Source organism: Mustela putorius, unplaced genomic scaffold (assembly GCF_011764305.1).
Source record: "Mustela putorius furo isolate JIRA1106 unplaced genomic scaffold, ASM1176430v1.1 tig00000695_pilon_pilon_pilon, whole genome shotgun sequence".
NCBI lineage: Eukaryota > Metazoa > Chordata > Mammalia > Carnivora > Mustelidae > Mustela > Mustela putorius.
Window position 1 is genome coordinate 7,935,417 of NW_025421447.1, and position 18,954 is coordinate 7,954,370.

The 18,954-nt window shown below is 55.0% G+C and overlaps 2 protein-coding genes across 6 annotated transcripts in view; both read right to left on the bottom strand.

Annotated features, from left to right (window-relative positions):
- Window positions 1–421: 421 nt before the first annotated feature.
- On the bottom strand, window positions 422–2,698 carry MFSD6L (major facilitator superfamily domain containing 6 like). The gene has a single exon (XM_004760180.3). The coding sequence runs from the start codon at window positions 2,500–2,502 to the stop codon at window positions 760–762; it is 1,743 nt and encodes a 580-aa protein (XP_004760237.1). The 5' UTR covers window positions 2,503–2,698; the 3' UTR covers window positions 422–759.
- Window positions 2,699–3,759: 1,061 nt separating this feature from the next.
- The window catches only part of PIK3R6 (phosphoinositide-3-kinase regulatory subunit 6), a 49,101-nt gene continuing 33,906 nt past the window's right edge, over window positions 3,760–18,954 (bottom strand). For 2 of the 5 annotated variants that reach the window (XM_045083369.1, XM_045083368.1), the window contains exons 14-20: window positions 16,740–16,850; window positions 13,045–13,132; window positions 12,706–12,776; window positions 12,109–12,199; window positions 11,176–11,291; window positions 4,956–5,068; window positions 3,760–4,505 (exon numbers count right to left, since the gene is read on the bottom strand). In XM_045083369.1, coding sequence (XP_044939304.1) covers window positions 4,223–4,505; window positions 4,956–5,068; window positions 11,176–11,291; window positions 12,109–12,199; window positions 12,706–12,776; window positions 13,045–13,132; window positions 16,740–16,850 — 873 coding nt within the window. In that variant the 3' untranslated portion in view covers window positions 3,760–4,222. Of the gene's footprint in view, window positions 4,506–4,955; window positions 5,069–11,175; window positions 11,292–11,349; window positions 11,506–12,108; window positions 12,200–12,705; window positions 12,777–13,044; window positions 13,133–16,739; window positions 16,851–18,954 lie in introns of those variants that run through there. The other 3 variants (XM_013060421.2, XR_001180799.2, XR_006607667.1) reach the window with 3 other exon arrangements.

Below are 18,954 nucleotides of genomic sequence, written 5' to 3' on the forward strand. Positions count from 1 at the left end.
ACAATCTCTGTGAACTTGTGTGGAGTAGAGCGTGCATGGTATGGGCCCAAAGACATGAAACTGCTCTTGCTCGGACCCAAGTATGGGAGACAATTCTAGCGATCGGACCCCTGGTGACACACGCACATTTGACAGTAAGAATGAAAACATATTAACTTGAATCCCTGAGCCCCCAATGCAGAGTACATCACCCAGCATTGGCTTAGGTCTCTGGGGGTGAGTGTGGGCACCCGCTTGGCTTTCATTCCCATTCTTACCTGCCCACAGCAGGGCCTCTGTAGGACCTGGCTCATGCTCTTTTAACCACGGCAATGCACGTGACTCACCAAACAGAGCCCGCTGCCCCATCTGCCAAAGAGAATCCTGGGGGTTCCCACCATTCGTGCACTCCCACTGTGGCTCAAATCAACAGCACCAAGAGTCAGTACCGTGAAGCTCTTGCAAACCTCACATGCCAAAACATGGGGTCTACAAAGGGCGCCTTTTTTTTTTTTTAGCAAATGTATTTTTCTTCCATTCTTTAAAAAAGATTAAACAGCAAAAAGTCAAATCTCCTTTTACCTTAAAAGTAAAGAAAATCATGAAACGAGATGATCCCCGGGGTAGGGGCTGGGGTCCTGCACAGAATTGTACTCTCTCTCTCCAGACTCCCTTGCAGCCCCCTGGCGGGACGCAGGGCTTGTCCTCAGCAGATGAGCTCTTGTCCAGACCCTTGGGTGCCTTCCCAGGTTGGTACATCGTGACCTTGTCTCCGCCCTTCTATTCTGAGTCCTCCTCCCTCATGGCCTTCACCAGCCAGTCCCGCTCTGTCCCCTGCTCGGAGTCACTCGTGTCGCTGGCCTCCATGACCAGCAGTTTCGAGTAGTTGATTTTCTGCTCCTGGGGCAGTCGGGGCTGAATAGACAGGAACAGGGCCAGCCAGAGTAACAGGACCACGCAGCAGGCCTGATAGAGCACAGCCAGGCTGAAGGACATCACCACAAAGCCCCCCACAACGCTGCCCAGGCTGCACCCTCCCCCAGAAATGTGGCCTTGGAACATTGCACCCAGAGATCTCGCTGTCCCAGGAGTGGCCAGGTCCTCGACGGAGGCCTTCACGGCCCACCACAGGGCCCCGCTGCTGATGGCATTCAAGATCTGCGCAGGGAGGACCGACCACCAGCTCCAGAGGAATGAGTAGTAGAGGAGCTGGGCTGCCAGACAGCCCAGCCCCAGCCCCACCGTGCCCACCCTCGACAGCTTCCTAAGCAGTGTCGTTTTGAACGGATGGAGTAAAATCTCCCCCAGCGAGCCCAGGGCCACCGAGAAACCCATCACCAGCTCGCTGCTCCCATGGTCTTCCATGTGCCAGAATAGAAAGTTCTGCACCGCACTGGTGGCCGCGCCTACCAGAAACACAGTGAGGGCTAGGACAATGAGCTGCGGGGCGCCGCCCACGAGGGACAGCGCTTTGATGGTCTTGTAGCTGGGCTCCCGCCGCCTGCAGATGGGGACCGGAAAGGAGACGCTCACCACTAAAGCCAGGGTGCCGACCAGCGAGTAGCCATAGAAATGCAACACACCCCGGGGGCCATTTGTCATCAGGACACATTCCAGCTGCCCCACCAAGGCTGTGACACCGCACACACCGGCTGACATGCCCAGCGGCCTCCAGATCCACAGGCTTCTGTAGCGGTCAGTGGCATCCACAAAATCCAAGTATTCATAAAGGCTGTCGTCGGCCACCTGCTCCAGAGGGGCTGTCAGCAGCTCCCAGAACACCAGGGAGCCCAGAGAGAGGAGGAAAGTCCAGTGTAAGCCTTCCAAGGAGAGGTCAAGGCCCCGGGCATTCCCCTGGGCTGCTGACAAGTTGGCTGGACCCCCAGCCAGCAAAGGGAGGACTGTCCTGCCTGAGTTAAAAGCCCCTTCCCCAGGAGTAGCCTTCACCCCTGCAGTGACAGGATGGAGAGCTGGGGACGTGGTCCTGGTGTAGCCAGGTGGCCCGCCCGCCAATACGTGGACAGTTCCCGCAGGTGCCTTCATGAAGCCAGCGGGGTCCACCATCCCGGTGCGGCTCTCGCCTGCGGGGCTGGGCGCCCCCGCCGCATGGCTGGAGGCGGGCTGGGCCGAGGGGACAGTCACAGTTCCTGCGGCCCCCAGCGGAGGAGCAGTGGGGGTGGCCCTGTCGCTGGCGTTACAGGAGCGGTACCCCGGACCTTCGTGCAGCGGCGGCACGAGGACCATCACCATGCTGGCCCCCACCGAGCCGAGCAGCGAGCCCATCAGAAGCACCCTCCTCTTCTGGTAGCTTTTGGCCAGGAAGGCACAGAAGGGACCCCAGAAGGCGGCGATCAGGTGCTTGGTCCCCATCAGGATACCCACCCAGGGCGCGGCCAAGCCCAGCTGCCTCAGGTAGAGGGTCAGGAACGGAGTCACGCAGGCGTCCCGGACCCCGCACACCAGGTGGAAGAGCTTGGCCACCCCCAGCGCCCTGCTGATGTCCCACTGCGGGTTGGCGCTCATGGCGGCCCGGCTCCGTCAGTCCCGGGCGGGCGAGGGGCCGAGCTGGGCGCGGGGCGGCCGCGGGGCCATGGCCCGGGAGAGGGCGCGGGGCGCGGGAAATCGCCTCCGGCCTCGGGCGGCGGCGCGGTCACCGGGTCAACGGCCGCCCCCCACCCCCACGCCCCGCCACGTCCGGCGGCCGTCCCGGAAGTGGCCCCGCCCCCCGGGACGCCGCACCTGCGGGGCGGGGCCGGCTCACCTGCCGGCCGCACCTGCCGGTCGGTCGCGGCGCGAGGGTGGGGCCTCTGACCTGCTCCGCGCGCTCCCAGCTAACCTGCTTGAGCTCCTGAGCTGCCTCGGGCGACGAAAACTGGGGGGCGGCGCGGGGAGCGGGAGGGGACTTCATGATGGGGGCTCCCTCCCTGTCTTCCTCAGGTCTTGGCGCCCCTCTTCCGTCAAGGACCGCCCTGTAACCTTCAGGGACCCGCCTGCCCACCCTCACTGACAGATCCCACCCCCTCCCCTCACGCATCGCCACCCAGAGCTCCACGCGTTTCTGTTTTGCGGGTTTATCTTGCTTCTTGGCTGTCTCCGCCAGGATCCCAACCCCAGGAAGGGGGCCGTCCCAGCCCCTGTAACCCTATGAACGTATTGGATAGTTTTAGTCTACACCTGAGGGTGCCTAGCGGTCTAGTTACCGGCTACACCCTCCATGAGCCACCTGCAGGTAAAGTCACCAGATACAGTGATATCAATCATTTCCGGTTTAAAACCACTCCGACTCACTGGGGACTGTCCCCAGTCCCTCTCTCCCTGGGTTCTGTTGGCGGGGTCAGTGGAGGATCTCAAGTCCATCCACTCCTCGGTCTTCACTCTGTCTAGGGCTGATGTCTACAGAGAGGCGGGCACCATTCTGTACTGGCGCTCCTTGGACCCCTCTGCCTAGACGCCCCCCCCCAGGCACCCCCTCTTACAGGGAGTCTTCCAGACTTGCCCCCACTCGCCAGGCAATGAGGTTGAAAGTAAAGCAGCTACATCTGTGCTTTTGGACCTGGGAACCTGAGAAGGGTTCATCCACACCCTCCACCCACTCCCCCCTGCGACCCTGCCCTCTCCTCTGCCGCCTTCCCTCCTGCCCCACACCTAGTCCTAAGGGTGAGGACAGTGGTCCCGTCTCCCTGGTCTTCCCTGTTTTACATCTGGATATACGTTTTGGAACTCAGAAGCCAGGAATTTTCACGTCTTTACTATCCGGCCAGGTATTAGGTCAAAGCAGAATCGCTTTAGTGTGCCTTTATTGAATCTGACATTTCCTCTCCTCCAGGAGGGACACCTGCCTTCCCATGCATGCGTGGATGGTGGCTGGAGGGATGGAAAGGGGCAGACTCAGGAGAGAGGAGGTGCCTTTGCCCTGCTTCCCACTTCCCCCCAGGCCACAGGGCCCGACAATGCAGCAGCTCTCACTTGGGTTTTCAGGGGTGACGGGGGAGATTGAGTGGGAGGGGTGGGGCTAAAAATAGACGAAGGCATGTGGACATTTGTGCACGGAGCTGGGTCTTGCTTGCATGTGCGCAGCTTTGCTGGAGCTGTCCTCGGGCCTGGGTGTGGGCCAAGCTCCCTGAGCTCCACGGGCACAGCCAGAAGCCACCCAGCGCAGCCAGGCCTCATCCCGGCTGCTGGTGTGAGTGTTTGGAGGCTGATGGGGTAGTGTATCCTTCTTCTTGGTCTGGGGCTCTTGGACTCAGCCCTTCTGCCGCCCTTTCAGGCTCACTGGACGATGCCAGAGAACGTGTTGATGGGCATCAGAAGGGGCTTGGGCTTGGCTCTGGTCCCTTCTGCCTCCGGCTGGTGTGAACCAAGCCACGATGCCCTGGACTTGTGAGTCCCAGAACACGGGTCTGGGCAGGGAGCAACCTCGATTCTGCGGGTGGAGAGAGGCAAGCTCAGGAGACCCACCTCTGGGGTCAGACGTGCTGGGGCACAGTGAAGACAGCTCCTCCATTACAGGGTAGACGGGAGGAGGCCTTGCAGAGAGAGAATGGGGAGATAAAGAGCACCCAGGCCAGGAGTACACACCGGGAGAGGAAGTGTGCCTGCGTGGGCCCCTGTGTGCACCCCGTCTTACCCAAATACTGCACCCCAGTGGGGGGGACCACTAAGGGTTGCATTAACTGGGGCACAGATGCCACAGAAGGTCAGCCTGTGTGAGGGGGTCAGCACCCATGCAGGGGGTTAAACCTATTGCAGCTAACATTCATCGAGGAAATCTCCAGAACATTAATATCATCGGCTGCCCCGTTCATTTGCTTTTCTCCCTGGACTTCCAGGAAGCCATGGGGCAGTGGCCTCAGTCCACACCACCAGGTGGACCACACCTGCCCCGCCCCAAGGTCTGCTTGCGTCCTGGGCTAGAGGCAAGGGGTGGTAGGGGCTGGCTCCATGGGACACAGAGTAGGGGCGAGGCCCGACCTCACCTGACCACATCCCTGTACGTTCGCCGACCGTCTTTGTCCAGCAGCAGCATCAGGAGCCTCTGGTCCTGGCTCTGGATCTGGATGGTGGCTGTCCGGAAGGTGTTTGTCACCGTCTACAACCAAGAGCTCATGTGAGTGTCACCTTCGCGACAGCCAGCCTTGCCAACTCCTCCTGCTCTCTCAGTGTATTTCCACAGTCCAGCCCACCGGGTCCCCAGCTCTCTTCCTGCAAGTGACCTGGAGCCCCTGGGCTCCCCCTTGGACCTTGGGTCTCTCATTCCAGCAATTCTTCTCCCAATCTGTTGTCCTAGACCTCAAACCACCAGGAATGCTGGGGCCGGTGCTTGCCAGGTTATCCAGGGGCCCCTGCGCCCCCAAATCCCAGGCACATGTGTTACATGTTCAGTGTTGGGGGCAGGATTTGGGGGGTTCTCTGAGTCCTGACCACCGTTCTCACAGTGGGATTACACACAAAATTATTTTCCTGGGAAGCGGCCACCTGCCCTCATGACGCAGACCAGACCTATAGCTCCCTGTATCATGGAATCATCTAGGAAACAGACACAGGTGGGGCATTCAGGGGGCCTTTCGCCCCCCGACATGCAGACAGCAGTTCTAGGTGGTTCATTCCCACAACAGTCTGAGCCTTTAGCGTTCATTCTTGTTCAAGAATTCTCAAACCCTGTCTCCTCCTAAGAATCACCTTTCCAAAATATAAAGTTAGAGATCCTGATTTAAGGGGTCTGGAGTGGAGCCCAGGCAAGGACTTTTCTTCCTTTCTTTTTTTTTTTTTTAAGAAAGATTTATTTATTTGAGAGAGAGAGAACAGGGGGAGGGGCAGAGGGAGAGAATCTCAGGCAGACCCCCACCCTCTGCCGCTGAGTGCAGAGCCTGATGTGGGGGTTTCAATCCCACCACCCTGAGATCACGACGGGAGCTGAAATCAAGAGTCGGATGCTTAACTGACTGAGCCACCCAGATGCCTTACAGACAGCCTGCCTGGGTTGCAGTCTCAACTCTGCCACTTATTGGCTGTGTGACTTTGGGCATATTTCTTAATCTCAGTGCTTTTATTTCCCACCTATTGAGAAAAACAAAAACAAAAACAAAAACACGGTAGTAATAGCAATTACGTTGTAGGATTATTTTGTGAACATTAAAGGGGAGAGAATACACCAAGTGGCCAGGACATGGTAAGCCCTGTATTTGTTGGCCTGTTGTTACTCTCCTTCTTCTTAACTATAGTTGTGCAAGGAGCCACGCATGAGTAGTGGCTTTAGTTGTCAAAGAGGACGGGGACCACGCTGTGGATTCTTTCACTGTTCTCCTAGCCCAAGCCCCCTCCTGCCATCACTCTATCTAAAGACTCGTTTATGAGTTGGAACAGGTCGGGTGGGGAGCAAAGGCAGAGAGACCCAAGCCTTGCGAGACAGAAGGTGACACAAAGGGAGAGAGGACTCCTCCCCTGCTGTTTATCAGGACCAACGGCAGCTTTGGGGCCCTCAGCTATGGTGGGGCAGCTGCGGCCCTGCAGCGGGCAGTGGAACCTAGTGGACACTGACCAGACTGCCAGCTGGATGACTGTGAGCCCGGGGATGTCGTCCAAGACCTTCCAGAAGTACCTGGAGGGACCGCAGGGAGGCCGGGGTCCTGTGCGGGCTGGGGGATGGGGAAGCCAGATGCATTATGATAGCTTGGGGTACTCCACCTGAACTGAGCCCCACTGGTGAGGGACACTCTGGGTTCCCACAGGGACAAGACTTAGGGTCTGGAGGGACTGAGTGTCATCTTCTAAAGCTTTCAGTAGTAGGTGTGGGACGCAGCTCCCAGACTCCCAAAACAGTGCTCCTTCTCTGAGTCAGGCCGCTCTAGGTGACTCCCAGTAGGATCTGGGCTCCCATGACCCAGCCCTCCAGGTAGCCAGAGGGAGTCCATGGGCCTCCTTCCACCTGTGTGCCGTGTGGACAGATGCCTTTGTTTCCCTTTTGTGGCCGGCCTGCTTGGACACATGCAGACCTGCCTGGCTTTGGCCCATGGGGGACCCCAGGACTCAGATTTCTCTATAGATGCAGCCCTGGAGGTCAGTCGGAAAATCCAGGCCAGCCAAATGTGCAAGGGGTCTCCATCTCAGCTCCCAGTTCACTACTGGTGAATAGTGGGCCTACTGGTGAATGGTGTGGGCCCGCCTCCCAGGCCCCCAGAGCTCCAATCCTACCATTCCTGCCTCATCTCCCACTATTTTCCTACACCAACATCACAGTCCGGCCAATATCGTCGCTGCCTCTTAGACTCAGCAAGCCAGCCACAGTGAGCGCCCTTGCCCTGCCGGTCTCTTAGCAGAGAATGCCCTTCGCTCTAGCTCCCCAGGAGCCTCCCCTGCCGCTGGGCGTTCATCATCCACCCATCGGTGCAGATCCGGCCTGGGATCCAAGAGCGAAGAAGGGCTCCTGGAATTTCCCCCAGGAAGGCGGTGCAGGGTCAAAGGGAACTCGATGGGGCGAGAAGTTTAGATTGTTTAGAGAGGTCATTCGAAACAGAAACTGTCGCAGGGAACTGACCTGCAAAGAGGAAGTGCAGGAGGGTAAAGCGTTCCACCTTGGAGTCTGAGGCTGTGCAGGAGGAAGGCAGGTTTCAGCTACAGCCAATCCCCTGCAGCGGATGGGCTGTCTCAAAAGCACTTGGGTCAGGGTTTAAGTTCCGGAGGGGGTGGGGGCGGGGACAGGCTAGAGGCTTCAGCAAACATCTGGGAGCACCAGCTGTGGCCCTGAGGGTTCTGAGTGCTGGGGAGAATGGGGAGGACCAGGAGGACGAGGGCCGGGTCCAAGGCACTCGCAGTCCATCGCCGTATGGGGACCATGCCAATTAATGGTGTTTCGCCTGCTCCCCTGGCTGGGTCCCCAGGGCTCTAGCCCTGGCTTACCCAACAGTGCGGTGGGGGGCGGGGCTGGGTGTGGAGGGAAGGGGAGAGAGCATCTAGGAGGGCCTCTTGGGGGAGACAACACCCGAGATGCAATTTGAAGGAGCTACGATAAGAAGGTGGGGAAGAGGAAGTTGGGACCGTGTTTGAGGCCACGTACAACACCTGAGCAAAGGCACGGACGTGTGTCTTCTAGAACACTTCCACATGCTAGGGGTAAAGGGCCTGCAGATGCTGGCTGGGGTTGTGGACGTAGCGGAGGAGAAGCGACGACATGCCGCAATGAAGTTTCTCTGCCCTGGGAAGTGACAAGAGGGGTTTTAAGCACGGACAGGTACATCCGAGTTTTATTTTAGAAAGAGCACTCGGCAGAGATGTGGTGGGGGGGACCTAAGGGGCACTTCAGTGACATCAGGGGAACAGCTAGGAGGCCGTGGTGTGTGTCCAGGAAAAGGGGACGGTGTAGGTCTGGACTTAGGGTGACCAACCTGCCCTGATTTGCCTGGGACTGTCCAGGCTTTAGTGCAGAATGTCGCACACCCCAGGAAGCAGTCCTCAGTCCTGGGCAAAAGGGCAGTTTGACAACCTAGGTGGCTCAGGAGGGGAATGGTGGGGAAGGGGAAGGTTCGAGAAGTGCTGAGATAGAAAACCAGCAGGACACAGGGAAGGGAGGAAGAGGAGGTCTCTGAGGAGACTCCCAGAACTCTGGCAGAGGTGACTGGGTACTGACGGTACCATGGAGAGGTCAGCCACAGTGGTGGGCGGCGGGGGGTGGGTGAAGAGGGGAGATGAATTAAAGATCATTGTTAGCACATACTTTTAGCACATACTTGGCACGCACTCTTCTGAGAGCTTTGCACGGCCCTTCGTTTTGCTCCGCACAACAACTGGGTAAAGTCAGAGCTATTACTATCATCCCCATTTATAGGTGGTAAGACTGAGGCACAGGCAGGTTGATTAACTTGCCTGAAGTCACACAGCTGGTAAATGGCAGAGCCGAGCTTTGAACCCAGGCCGTCGCCGGGCTTTGGTTTTGCAGGTCTTGAGTTTGGGGTGTTGTAGGGCGTCTGGTTCATGCGGAGTTGAACGCAGAGTCAGAAACTCAGGGGGGCGACTGTCCAGGGGATAGAGATTTGGGTGTCCTGAACGCATCGGACTCAAACCACGTATGTGGGTTCTGGAGTCCAGGAAATGAGAGAAGTGAGCCATGGACTGAAGTTGAGAACAATAGCTATTTAATGAGCTATTTAAGGAACCCATTTAGGAAAGAGTTCAGGGAAAGGGGCCAAAAAGTCAAAATGAATTGTATCCATTATGTCTCCACTGTATCCATTATATAGAACTTTGAGAAAAAGAGGAAAAAGGAAGGAAATAATTTTTAAAACACTAGAAAACATGTTATAAACAAAAGATGGGAGTCTCCAGACTGATGATATCCTTTAAAAATCTATGATAATGAATGAGAAAGATTCCACCAAGGCTATTCCAGAACCTTCTATGAGGTGAAACGTCAGAAACTTCTAGAAAGGGAGAGAAAGGAACAGTCTTCTACAAAGACTAGGCAGAAGAAGGCATCCTAATCCCAGCAGCAGTGTCAGAAACTAGAACAACTCGAACCAACTGAGATCAAACTGATAAAATTGAAGCCATACTGGGAATATGGACAAAGCTTTATTTTGGAAAGATGACGTAGACCAACATTTCTATGCTGCAGATTAGAGTAATATGTGTTTCACCTAATAATTAAGTACCTTACTTTGTATTCTGTAGACAGAAAACACACATGTCCTCCTTAGGTATTGCAGGCTATTGAAAAATCAATCCTATATGAGGCAGTGAAGAAAAAGCCCTGTAAGTCCTCAAGTTGAGGTCACGTGGGTCAGATGCTCTGGTTGTCCCAGGGGCATTTGGTGATGACTGGAATCAAAGGGCTTGGGTTTCAACAGTCAAGGGGACCCGGGGACAGGCCCAAGGGACTGGAAACTGAGACCCCCTTCAACGACTCTTAAAGTCTATGCTCTCATCGAAAGAAAACCAGCACCTGTGTTATGGGGTGAGGAGGACGAGTCTCCCCTGGGAATTCCAAGCCACAGTCTACCCTTTGATGGGTCTGGGCTATCCATGTTCACTGTCTGCATGATCTGGGAATTTCTGAGCTAGAAATTCACTCAAAATATGGTCCTGGGCTGATAATAGCCCAGAAGCAGAATTTCTCTAGAAGGTCAAGTTTTCGACCCTGGTTTCCCACAGATAAAACCCCAACAGGCAGGAGCTCCCAGCTGAGGAGACCTACAAGGAAGGAAGCATCCATATGTCTGTAGCTATCCATCATGCACAGATATACAAAAGGAGGCTGGATGTTTGCTCTTGGAATAGTAACGCGTCTTCTCCAGAAAAAGGGACTCAAGTGGTTTTACTTGTGTTTTGTTTTGCACTTCCCATGTTATCACTAAACTTTTGCTTATAGGTTAAAGGGAAGGGAAGGAGTACACTAGTCGCTAGAGAGATAAAGCGGGTCATGGTAGAGATTTTCCTTCCAGGAGGGAAAAGACCTGAGCACATTTCAAGGTTACGAGGGAGGAGTGGCAGATAGGGTCCACGCTGGAGAAAAGGGACCAACACATTGAACAAGAGCCCAGAAGAGATGCGAGAGGCTCGAGCCATGCGAAGGGTCCCTCTGAGGTGGGACCTCCTCCAGGTGTTTGCTCTGTGGATGTGGGATTTATTCTAGAAGCACTCAGAGCATACAGACTGAGTAGGTAGCTTGACAGACTGAGTAGGTAGCTTGATCCCAAGTGTCTCCCTGGTAGTTGGTGTCGTGGGAGGAGTGGGAGTCTGGAACAGGTGTAATCGTGGGAGTCACAGCCCAACCGAGTAGGGAAGTGAAGTCCAGAGAGGCCAACAGATACAGAGCATATGGGCAGGTCCTAGGTCTGTACCAGTAAGGGAATCGCAATCAGAAAGTATCAATAAGGGCCAAGGACAACAAGGCTGGAACTGGATCGATGTGGTCCGAGGTTTGTTGCACAGGAGTCTGAATGCTGGTCGTGTGGGGGCAGTCAGAACGTGCCTGGAGTTTCTATTTTGCAGGCATGTTCTAGGTCCTTGGAGGCCCAGCAGGTGGAAAGCAAGACCCTAACCTGCCTTACTCATGCTCAGGACTTCTCAGGTTGGGGAAAGGCAGATTCTTTCTGATAGGAAGATGGGCTTCGACAGCCAAGGCTCAGAAGTGATTTCCCCTTCTCAGAACACCCCAGGCTCCCAGCCACCGTCCCTGAGTACCTCAATGGACCCCATACTTACAGAGAAGGACCTGCCCGCCAAGTTGGAGGACTTGACCACCTCCGTCACGCTGACATTCAGGCACGTGTGGTCTGTGATGGGAGCAGCAGAATGTGGGGCATGGGGGGGGCCCGAACCTGGGAAGAATGAGGTGGGATGTGACCTTGACGGGGGTCATTTTTCTGGCTTCATTACCTCTCCATTAAAAAGCTGCTAACACCAATGACGCCTAACTCCTAGGACTCAAAGTGTTGAGGTGTTGGCTTTGAACCTGGTCTGGCCTCCAATGAAGGTGTTTGGTGATGTCAATCCACCTGACGAAACTTTTCGTCGTTCCAGAACACCAGGGACCTAACGAGAGAGCTCATAAGTTAATTTATGATATGCACCTAAATTGGAATCTTTTATTGTCCCCATTTTAGATTTAGGTAGTTAGGTAATTAGACTGACTCTCTGATTCATCACTGTATAGCTCTAATCAGAGCTAATCAGGTCATTGGCCAGAATTAGATAACTGGGACCAGCGGTGCCTTCTGTGAACTGGAGAGTTCCTGTTCCGTGGAACGACATTTGCAATACAACATCTCCAGACCCAGCACAGCTAGATCTGGGGCCCGGAGCAGAGGAAGGTGGGTAAATGCACCTGCCTCTCTCCACCCTCCAGTGGGTGTCTCATCAGGCTACCGGGTGTAGCCAGAGACCACGGCAACGGTATGTTTCCCGCTGCTGACAAGCCTGATGGTGGTCCCAAGCCTCGCCCAGGTACTTGCTGGCCGGCCCTGGGCCCAGCACCAGGAGCGACTCAACCTCACTCTAGGATCTCAGGAACAGGTGGGAAGCCCGACTCTCCTGGCTCTCCCCGTCTACTGTCACTCAACTGTCATTGTCTCTTCTCCCCCGTCCACCCCGCTTGTCGTGCCTTCTCTGCCTCTCTCTGCTGTCCCCGCTTCTCACCATCAGTGTCACTGGTTGGAAGGGCCTTCAGGACCAGCCCAGTGGCCCGCAGGGACCCGGTGACCACTTGGGCGCGGTGGCTGAGCAGGGCCTGGGGAGGGGGGAGGCAGAAACAGACGGGGTCCTCAGAAGAGCCCTAGCCCTGGGCATCCTTGTGTCGACAGTCCTGCTTCCCGCCCCGGCCCTGACTGAGATTCTTGTCTGTGTCACTCATGGCCAACAAGGGGCTGGCAGAGAAAGGCTTAGAGCACTCTTGGCCCCGGGCAGCACGTTCAGCCTCCCAGACCCAAGGGAGTATGTCTCTGCTGTTATCAGTTCAAGTGTCTGGTTGGCCAGGGAGGAAGGGATTTTTGAGCGATGGGACAGCCCCGTTCCTGGAATCAGATGGCCTCCTGGACTGCACGCAAGGCCGACCGTAATCTGCCTGTCTCTGCAAAACTCTCCAAAGGCTGGGAGAAGCCTGGGGGAAGCTTTAATAAAAGGGGCTGAAAGTTCTTCCAGCTCTGTCTGCTCCCATCTGCACGTCCAACACCTGCTTCCACCCTGCTGTACCCTCCTCCTGCCCCCCTTCCTCTGAGCACGCCCACGGCCACGCACCTTCTGGTAGCAGATGGACAGCTCGGCCCCCGGGCCATCGGCCGCGCCCTTCCTCCTGGGGGAAAAGCCATCTGAGGGACAGGGGAGAAGAGGCTGAGGGTGGCGGGTTCCTGCCCCTCCTGCCCCTCCCGCCCCGCTGTCCACCTCACTGGGGGCGAGCTGTGCTCCTGAATCTTGACAGCCTCTCCCCCTGCATGGAAGGAAGCACCATCCAGGCAGGCTTGGCTGAGCCAAGGGCATCCGGTATTCAGCGGAGGTGAGAGGAGGGAGGACTTTCTGGAAATGGGCTTGACGGAGAGCTGAGGCCACCCCCGTGGGAGGCAGGGGACGGATGCTCACCTTTGAGGAGTCTGGAGTCTTGGACATCCACCTTCAGCTCAGTGAGGAAAATGTCCTCTGTGGGGCCTTGGCTCAGGTCCCTGAAGATCTGGAGGGAAGTAGGGGAGTAGGAGGAGGTTGTGAGGAGGCCAGCTTTGCCATGAGCTGCTCCCCCAGGGCCTGGGTCTCCCACCATCCTACTAATGCCAGATTCTGAGCCACATTCAGTGACTTCCTGCATCTGTGGTCCACATGTCTCCAGCCACGTAACGATTTGATAAATCGGGGAAGAAGCTGGTCTCAAAACCCCCTGTACCCACTACCATCTAATGGGTAGGGGGAGGGGGGCACGGAATTCCACGCGGGGTGGGGCTGTGTCTGGTGAGGGCCACAGAGGAGAACCACATTCCTGACTTGCATTGCAAGGCAGGCTGGGAAGGAAGGGCTAGAGGGAGCTGAACCACTACGGGCAGTGGGGGGCAGAAATCTGGAGCAGGGGGGCCTCTGAGGGGAGCTGGGTAGCGCAGTGGGGAAGAGTGGCCATGGGAGGGGGTGCTGGGGCACAATCCCGCTTTGGGGGCACCTCCACCAAATCACCTAACTCGAGCCCCAAGCCACACAATTAAATTCGTTCTAGCGGCCTCTGCCCGTGGCTGCCCGCGCCCATAAACCCAGATCCGTGAGCGGGGCAGGTGTGCTCCTGGGGCCTCCGGCTAAAGGCGTTGACCGTGGATGGTGGCCTAACCTTTCCTTTGTGGTGCCGAGATGTCTACTCCTTTTACCTGCGCTGTGAGAGGTTTCTTCCATTCGTTCCACTTTGTGTTGTATTGTCTTTTGGAAACCCAAGAAAGGGCCTACATCCCTCATTGAGGTCAAAAAGAGGGGAAAGACCCACCGTGGGATGCCGAGGGAAGGAGAATCCAGAAGGAGACAAGAATGGCAGAGGCGGCCCCCAGAAACCTCCAGGGGACGGAACGGGGCGGTGCAGGGCCTCCCCAAGAACATGGGAGTGGGGACTTGTGGAAACAGACATTGGGCTTGCACTAGCAGGGGGGCCCCAGCAGAAGCCCAGGACCCGTGCCTGTGGACATCAGCTCTGCCACAGACGTTTGCGGGGGGAATGCAGGACGGGTCTTTGGGTGAACAGGACACAAGGGACCAACATCTGGTGGGGGAGGGGTCTCAAGAGTCCCTTTTCTTGCGACCTTACTCTGCACTGGACAGCCTGAGAAAGGCCCTTGACCTATGTGACCTCCTTTAACCCCCAGCAGCCCTGGGGGGTAGGTCTCATTGACCCCCTTTTAGGACCCCGGACACTGAGGCTCGGACATGTGCGCTGACTGGCCCGACGTCACAGGTGGCCAAGCTGGGCTGTCTTTCAACATCTCAGCCGCTGCTCTGGAATCCTCCATGTGCCCTCCTCCTTGCCCTGCCCCTCCCCCCCACGCTTTACCATATTTGAAGCCTCACAACACCCCTAAGGCTGGTGAAATTCAGCGTGCCTCCTTGATAGGCGGACAGAATGAATTTTAGAAGAGTTGAGGTGCCCATGACCACAGAGCTAGCAAGTAGAGGGACCAGCAAGGCTGTGGACTCTCTGCCAGCCCACTGGGCCTCTGACCCCACATTCGGGCCCCCCGCTGGCCCACCATTGCCACACGGATCCACCATCCTCACACACTTGCACGCACACACACACTCACGCCCACACATATACACCATTTACTGTGTTAGTGGTAGGAGACTGAACACTCAGATTCAAGGGGCCCCTGGCTGGCTCGCTGGGTAGAGTGTACAGCTCTCGATCTCAAGGTTGTGGGTTCAAGCCCCATGCTGGGTGCAGAGATTATTTAAAGATAAAACCTTTAAAAATGAGATTCACACAAAATGCGGACCCATCTCTCCAGGGACGCACAGTTTCGGTGGGGATCAATGCACAGAGCAGGCATGTGACAGATCCGTAGGGAAAAGCAAGGGCTGTCCCCACAGTGCTGTGGACACAGGAGAAGCACCTGAGCCCGCTTGGGGGGCAAGAGGAGCAGAGGTGAGGGCTGGTGAGGACGCGGTCGGGGGACGAGGTGGGGTCGAGAAGGGCAGTCCAGGGTTGGGCATGGTGTGGGCAAAGCCATGGAGGCAGGAGCATCAGGGCGTGTATGGAAAGCAAAGATAGAATGAAGGGGCTGCTAAGTAAGGAAGTCTCCCTGAAGGTTGCAGAAGAGGAGAAGCAGGAGAGAAGGTTCCAGAAGTCAGGTGAGGGGCGGGCTTCATGAGGGGGGAGGTGTGTGCCTTCATTTTGCAATTGTGATGCACACACGGATATCACAAATGTAATTGTACAGTAAAGGAAAAAAGTATCATGGCCCATGGTGCCAAATGCAGAAAAGGGCCCAAAAGAGAGGACAGGAGAGTGTCCTTCGGGCCTGGCACCTGGAGCTCACTGGCAAGAACAGTGTCATAAGAGCCAGAATGCCTGGTTGGAGGACAGAGTGAGACAGAAAATACGGAGATGGTGGTCAGGCCATCTAGCCCGACAGCGCTGGCTTCAGGATGGATGGACATGTGACTCATCTCCTGGGTCACAGTGACAGGCATACAGATAGGCACTAGCCTTGATCCCACTGGAAAAGGGGTACCCTCTCCCCACTGGGGTTGCTGAGTTTGAAAAAAATGCTGGCCCAGGATGGCTATGGGTCATCGCCAGGAAGGGAGACGAAAGGAGACAGGTGCGGTACCCATCATCCCTGGAAACCCCAGACCCAGCTTTGCCAAAGCTGGTCAACTCTGCCCTTGCCGGCGAGGTGAGCTGTTATATCTCTTCTCCCAATGCCGGTTTTTATATGTCTTGCAACTGCGAGTCTTCCCTGACACAAAACAGGTGTCAGGAGGAGTGGAGGGCAGTGAGCATCCTTCCACCCCGTGGGGACTGGGAGGCCTGCCTGCTGGAGCCCCGTGCTCAGACCCCATGTCTATGGAGGCGGAAGCATCAGGGAGTGGAGATGCAGGGGTGTGTCAGGGAGGGACACTAAGAAAGCGACAACTGTCAGCAGACGCTGGTCGAACTTGGCACAGAGGGCAGAAACACTGCTCTTCCAAGAGGGCTCCTTTCTGGCTGGATCAGCCTACAAGAGCTAGAAAGCCTTGGGAACCAGAGAGGGTTTAAAATTTCAACTTCTCTGCTGCCATTTGAGCCTGGGAGCTTGAAGACAAGGTAGGAGATAAGGTCGAGACAAAGTCTGGGAAGAGTCAGATCCTCCAGCTCTCCCTCTCAGGCCCTGTCACTGGGCCACACATTTAGCAGGGAAAAGAACAGAAACCTTGTAGGCTAAGGAGGCAGGTCCTGGGGGAGAAGATGAGAGGGTCTTGCCAGGACGAGAATCTGTGATCAGAGACTGGAAAGTGAGCATCTAGGATTTCTGAGGTAAAGCAATTCCTGGTAATCACTTTCTCAGTTGCCTGTCCCCAGTCCACCACAGGGTCAAGGCCTAAGGCATCCCTCCTCGAGAGCAAGTTCTTCTGCTTGCGCTGGAGGTCTTTGAGGCTGGGAATTATCTGATGCATTCAGAGATTGGGAAGCTACAGTTAACAACCAAGACCAGGGAGTCTGTGATTCGTGCCCTGGTACCCTGTGTTTCCCCAGAGCCAGGGTGTTAAGGGGGTGGCATCCCAGGGTCCTGCTGGTGCACTACCCATGGAGTCCCAGGGTGGGGGATACTGACCTTGACAGTGTAGATCTGGAAGTAGATGGGCAGGGTGCCCATGCGAACATAGTAGGTGATGACATCCAGGATGAAGGGGTCCACAGTCCGGGATGTGTCCAGGGAAGGGGGCTGTGAGGGGGCAGAGAAGGTCTTCAGTTGTGGGGGCTCCATGCAGTTGTGGAGGCTGCTATTCTGGTAACAGAGAAACTCTAATGGTCCCACGTGCCCTCTGTTGGGCACCAATCCAGCTGGGCACTCAAACACACTCCAGCCCTTTCCTTCCCCCTGATTTCCACTCCTAATCCAGGCAAGTCCATCCTCAATTCATTCCACTTGCACAAAGACACTTGGGGTGCCTCTAGGTCGAAGGCACTGAGTGGGGTGTTTGGGGTAGACAAGATGCCTGAGATTACAGCCAACGATCACCGAGTCTGGGCTGGGTTCCAGCCACCCACTGGCCAAACAACCTGGGGCTTGAGAAGTGAGGGGATCTGCTGCCTCCTTCAGCTCTTGGGGTATCTCCATATATCAACAGATTAATTTAAACGTGTGGGTTATTGGAAAAACACTAGTGTCATGTCCTACACACCTTCCTCCTATGGATATAAAGCAGAACCATCAGATTTTTTTTTCCTTTTAGATAAACAGAATGCTTACATAGTACCAGAACTGGAAAGCAGCTAGAGTTTATCTCATCCAACCCCTATCTGATCCTATAACTCTCTATAGACCAGAATCTCCCGTCCGGTCTATAGAAACACTGCTCCCTTCAGAAAGGCCACACGGAGGAACAGAGAATGTACTCCAACAAGGCTGTCCTCACCTACACTGTTTCCCATCTCTTCACATGGAAACCGCTTTGGGAGGAAACCATTGGGGCTGTACAAATCGTTAACTCTGAGGGCAAGGAGAGCAGGGAGGGCCCCAAATCCCACGTATATCCCAGCATGAAAATAAAAACTACTGGCAAAAGAGCATAAGTAAGGGGCACCTGGGTGGCTCAGTGGGTTAAAGCCTCTGCCTTCAGCTCTGCTCATGATCTCAGGGTCCTGGGATTGAGCCCCGCATCGGGCTCTCTGCTCAGCGGAGACCCACTGCCTGCCTCTCTGCCTACTTGTGCTCTCTCTGTCAAATAAATAAAATCTTTTTTTTTTTTTTTTTAAAAAAGGAGAGAGCACAAGTAAGATCCTCCTCCTCTAACAGCCTCCAAGTTTTGAGGAAAAAGTATTTCAATACCCAGCTAAACAGTCGCCTGTGCATACACAAAGACATTTTTTGGGTAAGCGGTAACTCAAGAAGGAGGCCTCCCCCCACACCTCCACGAGAAGGTGCTAGAAAGCACCCCACTCAAGTAGACTGTCAAGTCAGAAATTAGGTACCTAAAATCAAGGTGCATAGCATCCTAAAAGAGGCTGACTCCCCTCCAAATTCCAATCGAAATCCTGAGGGGGGATTAAAAAAAAAACCTCACCACATTTCTAATATTTATCTGGAAACAAACAGAAACAAACACAGTCTGAAAGGTTTCCAAGAAGAAGAGTAAGGGGATAAGCTTGCCCTGCCAGCTATTAAATGAAAAAATGCTAACGTGGCCAGAAATGAATAGATTGACAAGAAAGAGTAAGTGTCCCAGAATAAACTCAAGCATCTGTAAAAACTTAGTAGATGATAAAACTGGCATTTCAGACTGACGGGGCAAGATGGCTCATGCAATAAATAGCTTTAGGACAACTGGCTTAGCATTTGGAAAAAAGCAATTTGCATGCCTCACACTCAACCCTGAAATCGATCGCAGGCAGGTTATTTAAATGGAAAAACCGAGACCTGAAAAGTTCCGGGAAATGATCAGTGAATATTAATTTAATCTTGGATATAATTCAGTCTGTGGAGAAGACCTCTCGAAGCAGGACTCCGGTATCACAAAGAATAAAGTCCTGTGTGTAACTGCATAGAAATATCGAACTTCTGTAAGTCAAAAACCGCTACTGACGAACTTGACAAGCAAGTAAACAAAGTAGAAGAAAATGTCTGCAACCCCAAAAAGGTTAAAAGTCTCTTAATAGGAGGGGTACCTGCCCGGCTGGCTCGGTCAGTGGAACTAAAAGATTCTTAATCTCAGGGTGGCAAGTTTGAGCCCCACATGGAGGTAGAGTTTACTGGAAAGATATAAAAAAGATTCTCCTAATAGATGAAGGCCTTTTCAAGTCAGTAAAAGATGGGAGCTCCCACCCTA

Bases quoted from the DNA above. Each gene is read 5' to 3' on its own strand.
- MFSD6L (XM_004760180.3), bottom strand. From the start codon at position 2,502: ATGAGCGCCAACCCGCAGTGGGACATCAGCAGGGCGCTGGGGGTGGCC.